This window comes from Theropithecus gelada, chromosome 8 (assembly GCF_003255815.1).
Source record: "Theropithecus gelada isolate Dixy chromosome 8, Tgel_1.0, whole genome shotgun sequence".
Classification (NCBI taxonomy): Eukaryota; Metazoa; Chordata; class Mammalia; order Primates; family Cercopithecidae; genus Theropithecus; species Theropithecus gelada.
This window is the reverse complement of record NC_037676.1, coordinates 38,666,361-38,683,314: the sequence shown is the minus strand read 5'-3', so window position 1 is coordinate 38,683,314 and position 16,954 is coordinate 38,666,361. Positions and strand designations below refer to the sequence as shown.

The 16,954-nt window shown below is 35.6% G+C and overlaps 1 protein-coding gene across 1 annotated transcript in view; it reads left to right on the top strand.

Annotated features, from left to right (window-relative positions):
* The window catches only part of ADAM2 (ADAM metallopeptidase domain 2), a 114,336-nt gene extending 102,353 nt beyond the window's left edge, over window positions 1-11,983 (top strand). Inside the window, exons 19-21 of the mRNA XM_025394445.1 lie at window positions 2,345-2,504; window positions 10,816-10,879; window positions 11,646-11,983. Of these exons, the coding sequence (XP_025250230.1) occupies window positions 2,345-2,504; window positions 10,816-10,849 (194 nt within the window). The 3' untranslated portion in view covers window positions 10,850-10,879; window positions 11,646-11,983. The remainder of the gene's footprint in view (window positions 1-2,344; window positions 2,505-10,815; window positions 10,880-11,645) is intronic.
* Window positions 11,984-16,954: the final 4,971 nt, after the last annotated feature.

Below are 16,954 nucleotides of genomic sequence, written 5' to 3'. Positions count from 1 at the left end.
TGGAGGGACAATAAAAAGAGGTGGTATTACTAGAATCAGAATCTGGGCTATTTAGCATGATATATAACTCTGGTCAGGGATATATAGCAGGATTGGAACCACAGGAAGAGTTACTGTCCAGCATGAACTGGAGGTATAGAGAATATACAGTCACTGTTGGTGATGCTGGTGAGGAAGGGGGAGTAATATCAGAGCTATTTTTACTCTTCGAATCCTCCAAATTTTACTCAGTGATTCCCAGTGATAAAAACTGACTGGAAGACAGCAGATCAAGGAACTTGGGCAGTGTGGCTCCCTGTGATATTGATCAAAGCAGAGGAAAAGCCTAGATGAATTTTAGAGAAAGCAAGAAGTTAACTGGCATATCCAATGATACTTAGGGCCAGGAGATTTCTTTGACATAAAAATCTAAATGTACACACAATTAGAGCCATTTTTCTATTTTTGAGTCATAGGTAGTTTCCACATTAATTCCAGTATCTGGAAATATTATATTTTATGTTATATAGTAATAGATTAGTAAGTTTAAAACTTTGTAATTAATGTATTTTCCATTTTACTAGCAACAATTAGCTTATCTTCCCATTGGCTGCAATTAATTGTTTCTATTCATGCACACACATGCCATTTCCCAATGAGCAGTGGAGACCACTCCTTTCCAGATTGATTTTAGTGGTATGATTGATCAACAAAATGTGAAGAACTAACATTCTAGGACTCCCGTGGTCTTCCTACAGACCCTATATAGGTATTTTGGAATCCTTACTTCTCTCATTCCTGGAAATCTCATTCTCTCATTCACTTCTTGAAAATTATCAGCAATATCTGAAATTTGATTGCACTCAGAAACAAAATACAACCATCTAATAAGCCCTCCTCAAATTCATAACCAACAAAATTGTGAGCAAAATAGAATGTTTTAAGTTACTAAGCATTGAGGTAATTTCTTACATGACAATAAATAATTTAAAAAATTTAGCTACTGCTATGTTGTGTAATAGAAATCTAAAATGTGGCTTTAACTTTGAAATTGGATAGTGCATGAAAGATAGAAAGGCAGGAAACTACTGAAGTCTTAGTACATGTTGAAGTTGGTGAGCAATTCAAGGACAGTTTAAAAACACGTTGCAGAAAGTGAAACCATTATTATGAAGTGGTAAATTGTTAGGCATCACTGCTGCCTTTGGTAATGTGGAAAATTGAACTCATGCCTACTATGAAATGACTGGAAAAAAACATTAATGAGACTTTCTAGGACATTGGTCCATGCAAGGATTTTATCGGTTTGAAAGTAAAACTAATTTTCATTCTCCGCAAGTTTCTTAAAGTAAGAAACAATGAAAGGCCAAATTTGAGATTAGAGCAATAAAATTTTATATCAAATCAAAAAATTAAGCAAGGCCTTTGACTGTAAACACCTCTGTTAAAATCTCAGGAAAACCTAAGTTGATATCTCTTAGAGACTCTTTCATCCATACAAAAGGCCTTCTAAGTATTTTATGTAAATGCATCATAAAAACTTTCAAACAATAAGGCTACTAAGAATTTTAAACTGGTAATTTCATAACAGCCTCACAGGATCCAACAGAGAAAGGCATATGTCAAAGAGATTTGTGAGTGTGGCCTTTGTTTAATGGATTGTGGTTTTATTTGATACTTGAGAAATTCAAAGGAATTATATTAGCTCAGATTGAAAGTGATCAAGGTAGCATATATGTTCATTGGTCCACAATAAACTACAGGCAAGAAACAGGCTGATAAAGGTAGTCAGATGTGAAAAGGACTATTTGGATTATAAACCAAAGGGCATAAACAAAAAGTCAGAAACCACACTTCTTCTTAATCTGTGGGTTTATTTTTTAAATCACCACCAAAAAAATAAATAAATAAATAACAACAACAAAAAATTGTAGGCATATTTCACAGATGGTTTCACAGGTGAACCAAACCAAATTCTTGAAAGAAAGCAATATTATTTTCAGAAAACGGTAGTGGGGAAGTTCCTGTCAACTCATTGTATGAGGAAAACATAATCCTGATGCCAAATTCAAACAAGGAACTCAACAAAGAAGAAAATCACAAAACAATATTCTTCATGAATAGAGATATAAAAATCTTCAACAAAATATTAGCCCATGATATATAGCTATCCATTTTAAAAAGAGTTACAAGAGTCACTTTGGGCACTTATGTTTTCAAGCTATCTATTTCATATAAAATATGTTAATTTTAAAATTATTAAATTGTTCAAAGGTTCTATTCTGCTAGACTTAGTAAAATACAGAAATATCTTTGCTATATTTCTGGTGCTTGCTTTCAAATCTTTGATTTTTTTCTCTCCTAGAAAGGCGCCACATGGAGAACGTTTACCATTCCAAACCAATGAGATGGCCACTTTTCTTATTCATTCCTTTCTTTATTATTTTCTGTGTACTGATTGCTATAATGGTGAAAGTTCATTTCCAAAGGAAAAAATGGAGAACTGAGGACTATTCAAGCGATGAGTACATTGATTTCATATTTAAGTTTTGTTATTTGTATAATTTATTAACATAGTCAATAAATAGCAATGTGGTAGATGTAATGAGTAAGAATTCAAATTCAGTTATTGTCTTTATATGAGAATTTAATAACTCATATATGAATAACTAATGGCCAGCGGTGGTGGCTCACACCTGCTATCCCACCACTTTCTGAGGCCAAGGTGAGTGGATCACTTAAAGCCAGGAGTTCAAGACCAGCCTGGGCAACACAGTGAAATCCCATCTCTACAAAAAAATACAAAAATTAGCCAGGCGTGGTGTCATGCATCTATAATCCCAGCTGCTCGGGAGGCTGAGGCAGGAGGATCACTTGAGCCTGGGAGGCAGAGGCTTCAGTGAGCCAAGACTGTGCCACTGGACTCCAGCCAAGGCAACAAAGAGAGACTGAGACTCAAAAAAGAAAAAATTATACACACACACACACACACACACAAACACACATACACATACATATATACATATATAATAATTGCAATTTTGGGGGCGTGCCCAAGGTGGCCGAATAGGAAGAGCCTACAGCCTCCAGCTCCCAGTGTGAGCAACACAGAAGACAGGTGATTTCTGCATTTTCAACTGAGGTACCAGGTTCATCACACTGGGGCATGTCAGACATGTGCAGCCTGACCAGCAAGAACTGAAGCAGGGTGAGGCATTGCCTCACCTGGGAAGCCCAAGTGGGAAGGGAATCCCTTTTCATAGCCAAGGGAACCTGAGACACACAACACCTGGAAAATCGGGTAACTCCCACCCTAATACTGCACTTTACCAAGGGTCTTAGCAAATGGCACACCAGGAGATTATATCCCACACCTGGCCTGGAGGGTCCCACACCCTTGGAGCCTCCCTCATTGCTAGCACAGCAGTCGGAGATCTAACTGCAAGGTGACAGTGAGGCTGGGGGAGTGGTGCTCGCCATTGCTGAGGCTTAAGTAGGTAAACAAAGCCCATGGGAAGCTCGAACTGGGTGGAGCCCACCGCAGCTCAAGGAGGCCGGTCTGTCCCTGTAGATTCCTCCTCTGGGAACAGGGCATAGCTAAACAAAAAGCAGCGGAAACCTCGGCAGAGGTCAATGCCCCTGTCTGATAGCTTTGAAGAGAGCAGTGGATCTCCCAGCACAGAGGCTGAGATCTGAGAACGGACAGACTGCCTGCTCAAGTGGGTCCCTGACCCCTGAGTAGCCTAACTGGGAGACATCCCCCACTAGGTGCAGACTGACACCCCACACCTCACATGGCGGGGTACACCCTGAGACGAAGCTTCCAGAGCAAGAATCAGACAGCAACACTCACTGTTCAGCAATATTCTATCTTCGGCAGCCTCTGCTGCTGATAACCAGGCAAACAGGGTCTGGAGTGGAACTCAAGCAAACTCCAACAGACCTACAGCTGAGGGTCCTGACTGTTAGAAGGAAAACTAACAAACAGAAAGGACACCCACACCAAAACCCCATCAGTACGTCACCATCATCAAATACTAAAGGCAGATAAAACCACAAAGATGGGGAAAAAGCAGTGCAGAAAAACTGGAAATTCAAAAAATCAGAGTGCATCTCCCCCTCCAAAGGAATGCAGCTCATCGCCAGCAACAGAACAAAGCTGGATGGAGAATAACTTTGACAAGTTGAGGAAGAAGGCTTCAGTCGATCAAACTTCTCAGAGCTAAAGGAGGAACTATGTAACCAGTGCAAAAAACTAAAAACCTTGAAAAAAGAATGGATGAATGGATAACTGGAATAATCAATGCATAGAAGATCTTAAAAGAACTGATAGAGATGAAAACCATAACACGAGAAGTACATGACAAATGCACAAGCTTCAGTAACTGAATAGATCAACTGGAAGAAAGAGTATCAGCAATTGAAGATCAAATGAATGAAATGAAGAGAGAAGAGAAGTGTGGAGAAAACAGAGTAAAAAGAAATGAACAGGCCGGGCGCGGTGGCTCAAGCCTGTAATCCCAGCACTTTGGGAGGCCGAGACGGGCGGATCACGAGGTCAGGAGATCGAGACCATCCTGGCTAACATGGTGAAACCCCGTCTCTACTAAAAAATACAAAAAACTAGCCGGGTGAAGTGGTGGGTACCTGAAGTCCCAGCTACTTGGGAGGCTGAGGCAGGAGAATGGCATGTACCCGGGAGGCGGAGCTTGCAGTGAGCTGAGATCCGGCCACTGCACTCCAGCCTGGGCGACAGAGCATGACTCCGTCTCAAAAAAAAAAAAAAAAAAAAAAAGAAATGAACAAAGCCTCCAAGAAGTATGGGATTATGTGAAAAGACCAAATCTACATCTGATAGGTGTGTTTGAAAGTGACGGGGAAAATGGAACCAAGTTGGAAAGCACTCTTCAGGATATCATCCAGGAGAACTTCCCCAACCTAGTAAGGCAGGCAAACATTCAAATTGAGGAAATACAGAGAACGCCACAAAGATACTCCTCAAGAAGAGCAACTCCAAGACACATAGTAGTCAGATTCACCAAAGTTGAAATGAAGGAAAAAATATTAAGGGCAGCCAGAGAGAAAGGTCGGGTAACACACAAAGGGAAGCCCATCAGACTAACAGCAGATCTCTCGGCAGAAACTCTCCAAGCCAGAAGAGAGTGGGGGCTAATATTCAACATTCTTAAAGAAAAGAATTTTCAACCCAGAATTTCATATCCAGACAAACTAAGCTTCATAAGTGAAGGAGAAATAAAACCCTTTAGAGACAAGCAAATGCTTAGAGATGTTGTCACCACCAGGCCTGCCCTACAAGAGACCCTGTAGGAAGCACTAAACATGGAAAGGAACAACTGGTACTAGCCATTGAAAAAACATGTCAAAATGTAAAGTCCATTGATGCTAGGAAGAAACTGCATCAACTAGTGAGCAAAATATCCAGATAATATCATAATGACAGGATCAAGTTCATACATAACAATATTAACCTTAAATGTAAATGGACTAAAAGGTCCAGTTAAAAGACACAGACTGGCAAACTGGATAAAGAGTCAAGACCCATCAGTTTGCTGTATTCAGGAGACCCACCGCACATGCAGAGACACACATAGGCTCAAAATAAAGGGATGGAGGAAGATTATGCAGAGACACACATAGGCTCAAAATAAAGGGATGGAGGAAGATCTACCAAGCAAATGGAAAACAAAAAAAAGCAGGGGTTGCAATGCTAGTCTCTAATAAAACAGACTTTAAACCATCAAAGATCAAAAGAGATAAAGAAGGCCATTACATAATGGTAAAGGGATTAATTCATCAGGAAGAGCTAACTATCCTAAATATATATGCACCCAATACAGGAGCACCCAGATTCATAAAGCAAGTACTTAGACACTTACAAAGAGACTTAGACTCCCATACAATAATAATGGGAGACTTCAACACCCCACTGTCAACATTAGACAGATCAACGAGACAGAAAGTTAACAAGGGTATCCAGGAATTGAACTCATCTCTGCACCAAGCAGACCTAATAGACATTCTACAGAACTCTCCACCCCAAATCAACAGAATATACTTTCTACTCAGCACCACATCACACTTATTCCAAAATTGACCACATAATTGGAAGTAAAGCACTCCTCAGCAAATGTGCAAGAACAGAAATTATAACAAACTGTCTCTCAGACCACAGTGCAATCAAACTAGAACTCAGGACTAAGAAAATCAATCAAAGCCACTCAACTACACAGAAACTGAATAACCTGCTCCTCATGACTACTGGGTACATAACAAAATGAAGGCAGAAAGAAAGATGTTCTTTGAAACCAATGAGAACAAAGTTACAACATACCAGAATCTCTGGGACACTTTTAAAGCAGTGTGTAGAGGGAAATTTATAGCACTAAATGCCCACAAGAGAAAGCAGGAAAGATCTAAAATTGACACTCTAACATCACAATTAAAAGAACTAGAGAAGCAAGAGCAAACACATTCAAAAGCTAGGAGAAGGCAAGAAATAACTAAGATCAGAGCAGAACTGAAGGAGATAGAGACACAAAAAACCTCCAAAAAATCAATGAATCCAGGAGCTGGTTTTTTGAAAGGATCAACAAAATTGGTAGATCACTAGCAAGACTAATAAAGAAGAAAAGAGAGAAGAATCAAATAGATGCAATAAAAAATGATAAAGGGGATATCACCACTGACCCCACAGAAATACAAACTACCATCAGAGAATACTATAAACACCTCTACGCAAATGAACTAGAAAACCTAGAAGAAATGGATAATTTCCTGGACACTTACATTCTCCCAAGACTAAACCAGGAAGAAGTTGAATCCCTGAACAGACCAATAGCAGGCTCTGAAATTGAGGCAATAATTAATAGCCTACCAACCAAACAAAGTCCAGGACCAGACAGATTCACGGCTGAATTCTACCAGAGGTACAAGGAGGAGCTGGTACCATTCCTTCTGAAACTATTCCAATCAATAGAAAAAGAGAGAATTCTCCCTAACTCATTTTATGCAGCTAACATCATCCTGATACCAAAGCCTGACAGAGATGTAACCAAAAAAGAGAATTTTAGACCAATATCCCTGATGAACATCGATGCAAAAACCCTCTATAAAATACTGGCAAACTGAATCCAGCAGCACATCAAAAAGCTTATCCACCATGATCAAGTGGGCTTCATCCCTGGGAAGCAAGGCTGGTTCAACAAATGCAAATCAATAAATGTAATGCAGCATATAAACAGAACCAAAGACAAAAACCACATGATTATCTCAATAGATGCCCTTCATGCTAAAAACTCTCAATAAATTTGTATTGGTAGAACGTATCTCAAAATAATAAGAGTTATTTATGACAAACCCACAGTCAATATCATACTGAATGGGCAAAAACTGGAAGCATTCCCTTTGAAACCTGGCACAAGACAGGGATGCCCTCTCTCACCACTCCTATTCAACATAGTGTTAGAAGTTCTGGCTAGGGCAATCAGGAAAGAGAAAGAAATCAAGGGTATTCAGTTAGGAAAAGAAGAAGTCAAATTGTCCCTGTTTGCAGATGACATGATTGTATATTTAGAAAACCCCATTGTCTCAGCCCAAAACCTCCTTAAGCTGATAAGAAACTTCAGCAAAGTCTCAGGATACAAAATCAATGTGCAAAAATCACAAGTATTCTTATACACCAATAACAGACAAACAGAGAGCCAAATCATGAATGAACTTCCACTCACAATAGCTTCAAAGAGAATAAAATACCTAGGAATCCAACCTACAAGGGATGTAAAGGACCTCTTCAAGGAGAACTACAAACCACTGCTCAGTGAAATAAAAGATGATGCAAACAAATGGAAGAACATTGCATGCTCATGGATAGGAAGAATCAATATTGTGAAAATGGCCATACTGCCCAAGGTAATTTATAGATTCAAAGTCATCCCCATTAAGCTACCAATGCCTTTCCTCACAGAATTAGAAAAAACTGCTTTAAAGTTCATATGGAACCAAAAAAGACCCCGCATTGCCAAGACAATCCTAAGTCAAAAGAACAAGGCTAGAGGCATCACTCTACCTGACTTCAAACTATACTACAAGGCTACAGTAACCAAAACAGCATGATACTGGTACCAAAACAGAGATATAGACCAATGGAACAAAACAGAGCCCTCAGAAATAATACCACACATCTATAGCCATCTGATCTTTGACAAAGCTGACAAAAACAAGAGATGGGGAAAGGATTCCCTATTTAATAAATGGTGCTGGGAGAATTGGCTAGCCATAAGTAGAAAGCTGAAACTTGATCCTTTCCTTCCTCTTTACATGAAAATTAATTTCAGATGCATAACAGACTTAAATGTTAGACCTAAAACCATAAAAACCCCAGAAGAAAACATAGATAATACCATTCATGACATAGGCATGGGCAAGGACTTCATGTCTAAAACTCCAAAAGCAATGGCAACAAAAGCCAAAATTCACAAATGGGATCTAATTAAACTAAAGAGCTTCTGCACAGCAAAAGAAACTATCATCAGAATGAAGAGGCAACCTACAGAATGGGAGAAAATGTTTGCAATCTACTCATCTGACAAAGGGCTTATATCTAGCACCTATAAACAATGCAATCAAGTTTACAAGAAAAAAACAAACAACCCCATCAAAAAGTGGGCAAAGGATATGAACAGACATTTCTCAAAAGAAGACATTCATACAGCCAACAGACACATGAAAAAATGCTCATCATCACTGGCCATCAGAGAAATGCAAATCAAAACCACAATGAGATACCATCTCACACCAGTTAGAATGGCAATCATTAAAAAGTCAGGAAACGACAGGTGCTGGAGAGGATGTGGAGAAATAGGAACACTTTTACACTGTTGGTGGGACTATAAACTAGTTCAACCATTGTAGAAAACAGTGTGGTGATTCCTCAAGGATCTAGAACTAGAAATACCATTTGACCCAGCCATCCCACTACTGGGGATATACCCAAAGGATTATAAGTCATGCTGCTATAAAGACATATGCACACATATGTTTACTACAGCACTATTCACAATAGCAAAGACTTGGAATCAACCCAAATGTCCATCAGTAACAGACTGGATTAAGAAAATGTGGCACATATACACCATGGAATACTATGCAGCCATAAAAACGGCTGAGTTTGTGTCCTGTAGGGACATGGATACAGCTGGAAACCATCATTCTCAGCAAACTATGCCAAGAACAGAAAACCAAATACCGCATATTCTCACTCATAGGTGGGACTTGAACAATCAGATCACTTGGACACAGGAAGGGGATCATCACACACCAGGTCCTATTGTGGGAAGGGGGAGGAAGGATAGCATTAGGAGATATACCTAATGTAAATGACGAGTTAATGGATGCAGCACACCAACATGGCACATGTATACATATGTAACAAACCTGCATGTTGTGCACATGTACCCTAGAACTTAAAGTATAACAAAAAAAAAAAAAAAGGTTTGTCAACCAATTATACTTAGGAAGTTAAGCAAATATATTACATGTGATGAATAATGCAATATGAAAAGTTTAAAGGAGTTTAAGTTCATAAATGAGACCAAAATTGACTAGAACCTTCTTAGAAGTGATTGCTAAATTTTCTAGATCTATAATTAAAATAATAAGTTATTTAAGCTGAAATTAAAAGTGAAAGGACAAACTAGGTTTTTCCTTTTATTTATAACTTTAATAAATTGAATATTAATTTTTTAAACTTAAAAAAATTGCAATTTTAATCATATAAGAATCTGGACTTTTTAGGGGCAAGATTAGTTAAAGTTTAGCTGTCCATTAAAGTTTATCTTTAAATCTATCTACTTTCTTTTATTATTTGATCTTGTTAAATATGTATTTTAACTTAATAATACTTAAATAACTTTGTAATATTTATATATCTTAGTGAATTTTTATCCTATTTTAATGAAACGTAATAGGAAAACCCAGGAAAGTAATTTAGCTTTTTTTTGGTAGTAATGTAAATGGAAACACAAGCAGTTAGAAGTAGAAAAAGATTAAAAATTAATATGTAATAAAAGATAAAATCTAGATAATAGCCACATCTATTCTACAGAAAATATAAAACAAATAACTTTTTATTAAAAATAAAAATATCTGAATATATGCTACAAGAATACAAGTAAACATTAAAACTAGATTATTTATTTTCAAGGAAAATGCTATAAAATGATTTCTGCCTAGGAGTTATATAACTATGTCCTTCATTTTACTTGAAATGAATTGAATTTCATTAAACTACTTAAAATAATATGGCAATGTAAATGAGGAGGGAATATATTTTAAAAGTTGATTTGAAATTGCTGAAATAATATACAGCACCTAAACTAGTCATAACAGTCAATACTTAAGTATGCTAAAGTGGTTTTCTTAAATTGGATAACTATTGTGGAAAAACTGATATCAAATATCTTTAGGGAAGAAAACATAGCTAGTAAAATGAATAGAAATTAATAGGGTTGAAAACGAATGGCAAAAGAGTTTAAAGATACTTAACCAATAGTATTATGAATATAAAAGTGATCTAAGTTTATTTTCAGGTAAACATATATCACTGTGCTTTTTTTCATATTCAGTGATGCAAAGATGTGCATTATTAGTCTTGATTACCAGGGCAGAGATGTTCTTAGTGATAAGGTATTCTCAAATAATGGGTGAACCCAGTTCTTAGATAAAAATTCAGAACTGTTTCAAGACTGATAGATAATACAGAGGTTTGTAAAATCATCCTGAAGAAAGTGTAATATTATTTTTATTTTTAATATGCAGGCAACCTGAAAGTGAGAGTGAACCTAAAGGGTAGTCTGGACAACAGAGATGCCATGATATCACCGTAAGTTTCTTTCATTTTTAAAAATTTAATTTACTTGAAGCACTGGGATACGTGTGCAGACTGTGCAGGTTTGTTACATAGGTATACATGTGCCATGGTGGTTTGCTGCACCTTTCAACCCATCATCTAGGTTTTAAGCCCCATGTGCGTTAGGTATTAGTCCCAATGCTCTTCCTCCCCTTGCCCCCAACCCCTGACAGGTTCTGGTGTGTGATGTTCCCCTCCCTGTTTCCATGTGTTTTCTTTATTCAACTCCCACTTATAAGTGAGAACATGCAGTGTTTGGTTTTATGTTCCTGTGTGTGTTTGCTGAGAATGATGGCTTCCAGCTTCATCCATGTCCCTGCAAAGGACATGAGTGAGTTCCAAATATTTTAAGGATGGGGGGTTGGTGGGGGGGAAGAAGAGAGAGAGAGAGAATGCATAGATGAATACATATTAAGTAGTGACAGTCATATAGCTATATATAATAAAAATAAATTGAAGAATATTTTTCAGAATTATATTTTTCAGAATTTATAATAGACATGATCAAGATATAAACGATACTGAAATTTTTCACTTAAAAATTTCTTGCAGCATTATTTTAAAATTCTTTCCTCTAGTTAATTTTACTTCTTTAGCATTTGTGTATTTAAAATGTTGGCTAAAAATAAATTGCATGATATAGGTCTACTTTGCAATAAGGTTACTTGCATGCTATTTGTTGAACTAGCTGTCATTGTAACTTACTTGTTGATAAAGGTGACTTTTTTCATTTATTCAGTCTTCTGGAGTAATTATCTGCGATGGATGGACACAAAAAAGTGGAAAAAAAAAAAAAGAATGTACATTACCTGCTTTCCTGGGACTCAAACCTGCATATTGTGATTTTTAATTTGACCAGAAAATGTGATATATATATTTGTATAATTTCACAGATAATTTACTTATTAAAAATGCATGATAATGAGTTTTACATTACAAATTTCTGTTTTTTTAAGTTATCTCACACTATTTCTGTTGGTCAGTAGACACTAATTCTGTCAGTAGGGGCATGGTATAAGGAAATACCGTAATGTAATGAGGTGGTACCATCATTAAAAGCCACTGTTATATTTCAAATTGCAATGGTATGTTGTTATGTTATAGTGTCATGGTCTGTAATCAATCAAAGACAATGATCCTAAAATTTGGAAAAATTTTTCACCATATGCTGCTGAAAGAAGATACATTTTCAGGTATATAAACATTCAAAGTAAAGGATGAACAAATATACACCACAAGAACTTTCTACAAAATAAAGCAAATAGACTTTAAATCTAACAGCATTAGTAAAGATAAAAGAAGAATGTATCCTAATGCAAAAGGTCAAGCTATTATGAAGTTATAATCATTATAATTAAAATGTTTTGCAACTTTTAATATAACTTCAACATGTACGAAGCAAATATTGATAGAACAAAAAGAGAAGTAGAAAAATCATCAAATATAGTTAAGGATTTGAGCAACACGATTGACAAAAATGATCTATTAGATATACACAACAACTTCAAAATACATAGTTTAAGTCCATGTGAAAGATTTACTGATATATTTCACATGCTTGGGCATAAAACACGTCTAAACAATTTCTCATAACTGAAATATTTCAGATTATGTTCTCTAACTAAATAAAATTTAAGATAAATATATTATAAAATATAAATTCTCCAAGTATTTGAAATAAACAATACATTTCTAAACAATTCATGGATCGAAGAAGAACATTCAATGGAAATTTAAATATACTTTGAACTGTATGCTGTAAAAGTATGGAAAAAAGAATGACTGACGTAGCTGGTCCTTGCTTAGTGAGAATCTGAAACTACTTGAAGATGTTAAAGGAAAATTGAATATGAGCCTATAACTATTTTTAAATTAATTGAATGTAAGAAATAATATAGAAAAAGGAAAAATGTAATGAAAATTAAATAAACTATAATATTAAGAATAGACAAAGCCAAAGTTATTTCTTTGAGGAAACCAATATAATTAATAAACCTTTAAGAATATATAATACTGGAGAAAAATTTTGAAGGCACACATTAACAATATCAGAGGTGAAAAGGCACACACTCATAGTCACTATTAATAGTAAGAAATTTAAACATTTAAATGAAATAGAAGTATTTCTATTTTCCAAAATTGACCTAAGAAGAATTTAAATATCTGCATGTAACTGTAATTTAAAAGCAACTGTAATCAAAGTTAAAAAGTGTTTAATAAAGAAAATTTAGGTTTTGATGGCTTCCTCTTTGCAATCAAGCAAGTACTTAGGAAGATACAACTTCAGTCCTACACATGCTGATTCCTTTTATGAGGTCAGCAAAAATTAGTAACAAAACATGGCAGTCATTATTCAGCCTGAAAAAAGAAGGAAATCTTGTTATATGTAGTAACATGGGTGAAATTTAAGGACATATGCTAAGTGGAATAAGCGAATCACAAAAAGGCAAATGTTTCATGATTCCATTTATATGAGGGATCTAAAATAGTCAAACTATTTGACTCAATTCTCTGATTTATAAGCATATACACACACAAGACACACAGATTTTTAGGTACTAGAAATAGATTTGAAGTGTTTTAATCTGATGAAAGGGATCAGCAAAACATATATAATGAAAATAATTAATATTGAATTTTCTAGTCTTTCCTCCTAATATTGTGAAGACATTTAGAAAATTCACTATTAACATTTTTCTATATCTGTGGAAATAGTAGTCAGTAAGTATGGCTACAAAAAAAAAAATACACTTTAAAAAGGAATCTTTATCCAAAGAAAACCTTATAATATAAACACAGAAAATCTAAAATAATCTATAGATAAAATATTTTAATTACCAAGTGAATCTGAAAAATCCATTGGGTGTAAATTTAATACACAAGTATCCCATTTACATATAAAATAAAAAATGTAAAAACTAGAATATTTAAAAGAATATTATTTACATTAGCACCAAACATATTAAATCCTTGGAAATAACCATTCTAGGAAAACTATGACACCTATACATACAAAGTGACAAATTACTATTAAAAGAAATTAAAGATAGTGTTAGGCCATTCTTGCATTGCTATAAAGAAAAACCTGAGTCTGGATTTTTTTTTTTTTTTTTTTGGGACGGAATTTTGCTCTTGTTGCCCAGGCTGGAGTGCAATGGCGTGATCTCGGCTCACTGCAGCTTCTGCGTCCCAGGTGCAAGCGATTCTCCTGCCTCAGCCTCCTGAGTAGCTGGGATTACAGGTGCACACGACTACGCCCAGATAATTTGTGTATGTTTAATAGAGATGGGGTTTCACCATGTTGGCCGGGCTGGTCTTGACCTCCTGACCTCAGGTGATCCACCCGCCTTGGCCTCCCAAAGTGCTGGGACTATAGGCGTGAGCCACTGCGCCCAGCTGAGGCTGGATAATTTGTAAGTAAATCACACTACCTAACTTCAAAACGTGCAAACACCATGGTGCTGACATAAAAGCAGACACATAGACCAATGGAACAGAATAGACAGCCAAGAAATAAATCTATGCATTTACAGCCAACTGATTTTCCACAAAGGCACCAAGAATACATACGAGGAAAAGTTTCTTCAACAAATGATGTTGACAAAACTGGTTACCTACATGCAGAAGAATGAAATTAGATCCTTATGTCTTAGATATATAGGATCTAATATATAGATAAATTATCTCAAAATGAATTAAATACTTAAATACAAGACCTGAAATTGTAAAAGTATAAGGAAAAAAAAAATAGGGGAAAAGCTCCAAGACATTAGTCTGGGTAATGACGTTTTAGAATAGGACCTCAAAGTACAGACAACAAATGCAAAAATAGACAAATAGAATTGTGCCATACTAAAAACTTCTGTACAGCAAATGAGACTCAACAGAGTGAAGTGACAGCTTGCAGAAAAAGAGAAAAGACTGGCAAACTATACATCTGATAATAAGTTAATACTCAAAATATTAACAAATTCAAACAGCAAGAAGACAAATAGCCTGATTAAACAATGGACACAATAAACGAATAGACTTTCTCAAAGGAATACAAAAAAATGGCCAGATTAAACAATGGACACAATAAAGGAATAGACTTTCTCAAAGGAATACATACAAATGACCAACACATAAATTACAAAATGTTCAATATCACCAATCACCAGAAAATGTAAATCAAAACCACAATAAGATACAATGGAGATACAATGTTAGATTGGCTGTTATCAAAAGATAAAAGATAATAAGTACAGATGAGGGTGCAGAAAAAACAGAACACTTATACACTGTTGTTGGGAATATAAATTAATACAATCATTATAGAAAACAGTATGGAGGTTCCTCAAAAAATTAAACCTAGAAGTACTGTATGACTCAGCGCTCCCACCACTGGTTATGTATTCAAAGTAAATAAAATCAGTATGTTGAATAGATGTCTGCACTGCCTGGTTTACTGCAGCACACACAGTAGGGTCAAGATATGGAATCAAGCTAAATGTCCATCAACTAATGAATGGATAAAGAAAATACAGTACATATATACAATAATTCAGCCATAAAAAGAGGAAATTATCTCATTTGCTACAACATTTATGAACCTAGAGGCCATGATGTTAAGTAAAATAAGCCACAGAAAGACAAATATCACATCATCTTACTCATGTGGGATCTATAAATGTTGATTTCATAGAAGTAGAGAGTAGAATGGTGGTTACCAGAAGCTGAAGTGATTAGAAGACAAAAGCGTTTGGGGAAATGTTGGTCCAACGGTACATATTTACAGTTAAATAGGGGGAATATTCTCAAGAGATCCATCATGCTGACTGTAGTCAATGACAGTGTATTTTATTACTGAAAAACACAGACAGCAGATATGTGTTTGCACCACAATAATGTTAACTATTTGAGATAATGAATTTATCAGTTAGTTACATTTAATCACTCCACATTATGCTATACATGATAGGTACATACAATTTTATCTGTCAATTGAAAAAAGTGGACTTAATACAAAAAGGAAAAGATAAAGTAGACATAACAGGCCCACTGATTAAAATTATTTCATTACTTTTAAATATGCAGTTAAAAAAAGAAATAAATGAAGTTTCCACTAAGAAGTTGGTAGCAATTTATCAATATTTGAGAGCTAAGTGACCTGTTCCAACCCCAACCCCAACCCCAACTCATAGACCAATGGCATATGAAATTTATCTATTCTAGTCCAGTGGAGTTCAAATCTAATCATGAGGATTATAGTTTAGAACAGAAAATAGTTAAAGAATGAGCTGAATTTAATAACTTATTTAAAGCCATAAATCTGAAAAAGACTGATAGGGAGACCAAAATATGTTGGTCCAGACTTTTTTGGGGGAGAATCAATAGTTTGAGTAAAGTGGCCTGAGTTGGCATGCAAATTATCTTAGAACTGTTAGTTACAGGAACTCAATGTACCGTAATCCCTCCGAGAGACAAGGAGGACCTAAGATGTATGTGAGTGAAATGGAAATACCATAGTGGAAATGGGAAATTACAGATAGTATAGTTTGATTCTAAAGACTGTACCGTGGTTACTTTCTTTGTACCTGAGCATATAATTGGTATGAGTGTTCCGTATGAGTGGAGTGTGTTGTCCTTTTCATGGGAGGACGGGGAAGGACATTGATTAAAGTTTATCCTTTAACTAATTTTTGCAGCTATACTAAATGAGAACCTTTAGAATGGTCCATGCCCTCCTCAATATCAAACATTAGGCAATAAAGAATTCCACTGGGGCAATAAGAGATAATTACTTTAATTAAGGAAATGGTTGTGGTCAGAGTTTTAATTCTAATTTTCTTTTTAAATGCACTGTTTGGTTAGATGCAAAGCTGAGTATGAAGTAAATTTCCTTTCTCAGAAACTTTTGTGTCAGTAATAATGTATTTATCTATCTATCATCTATATCTATCTATCTATCTATCTATCTAGCTAGCTAGCTAGCTAGCTAGCTAGCTAGCTATCTAGATTTCTACCTCCCTATCTATTTATTTGGTACTAAGCAATCTTTCACAGTCT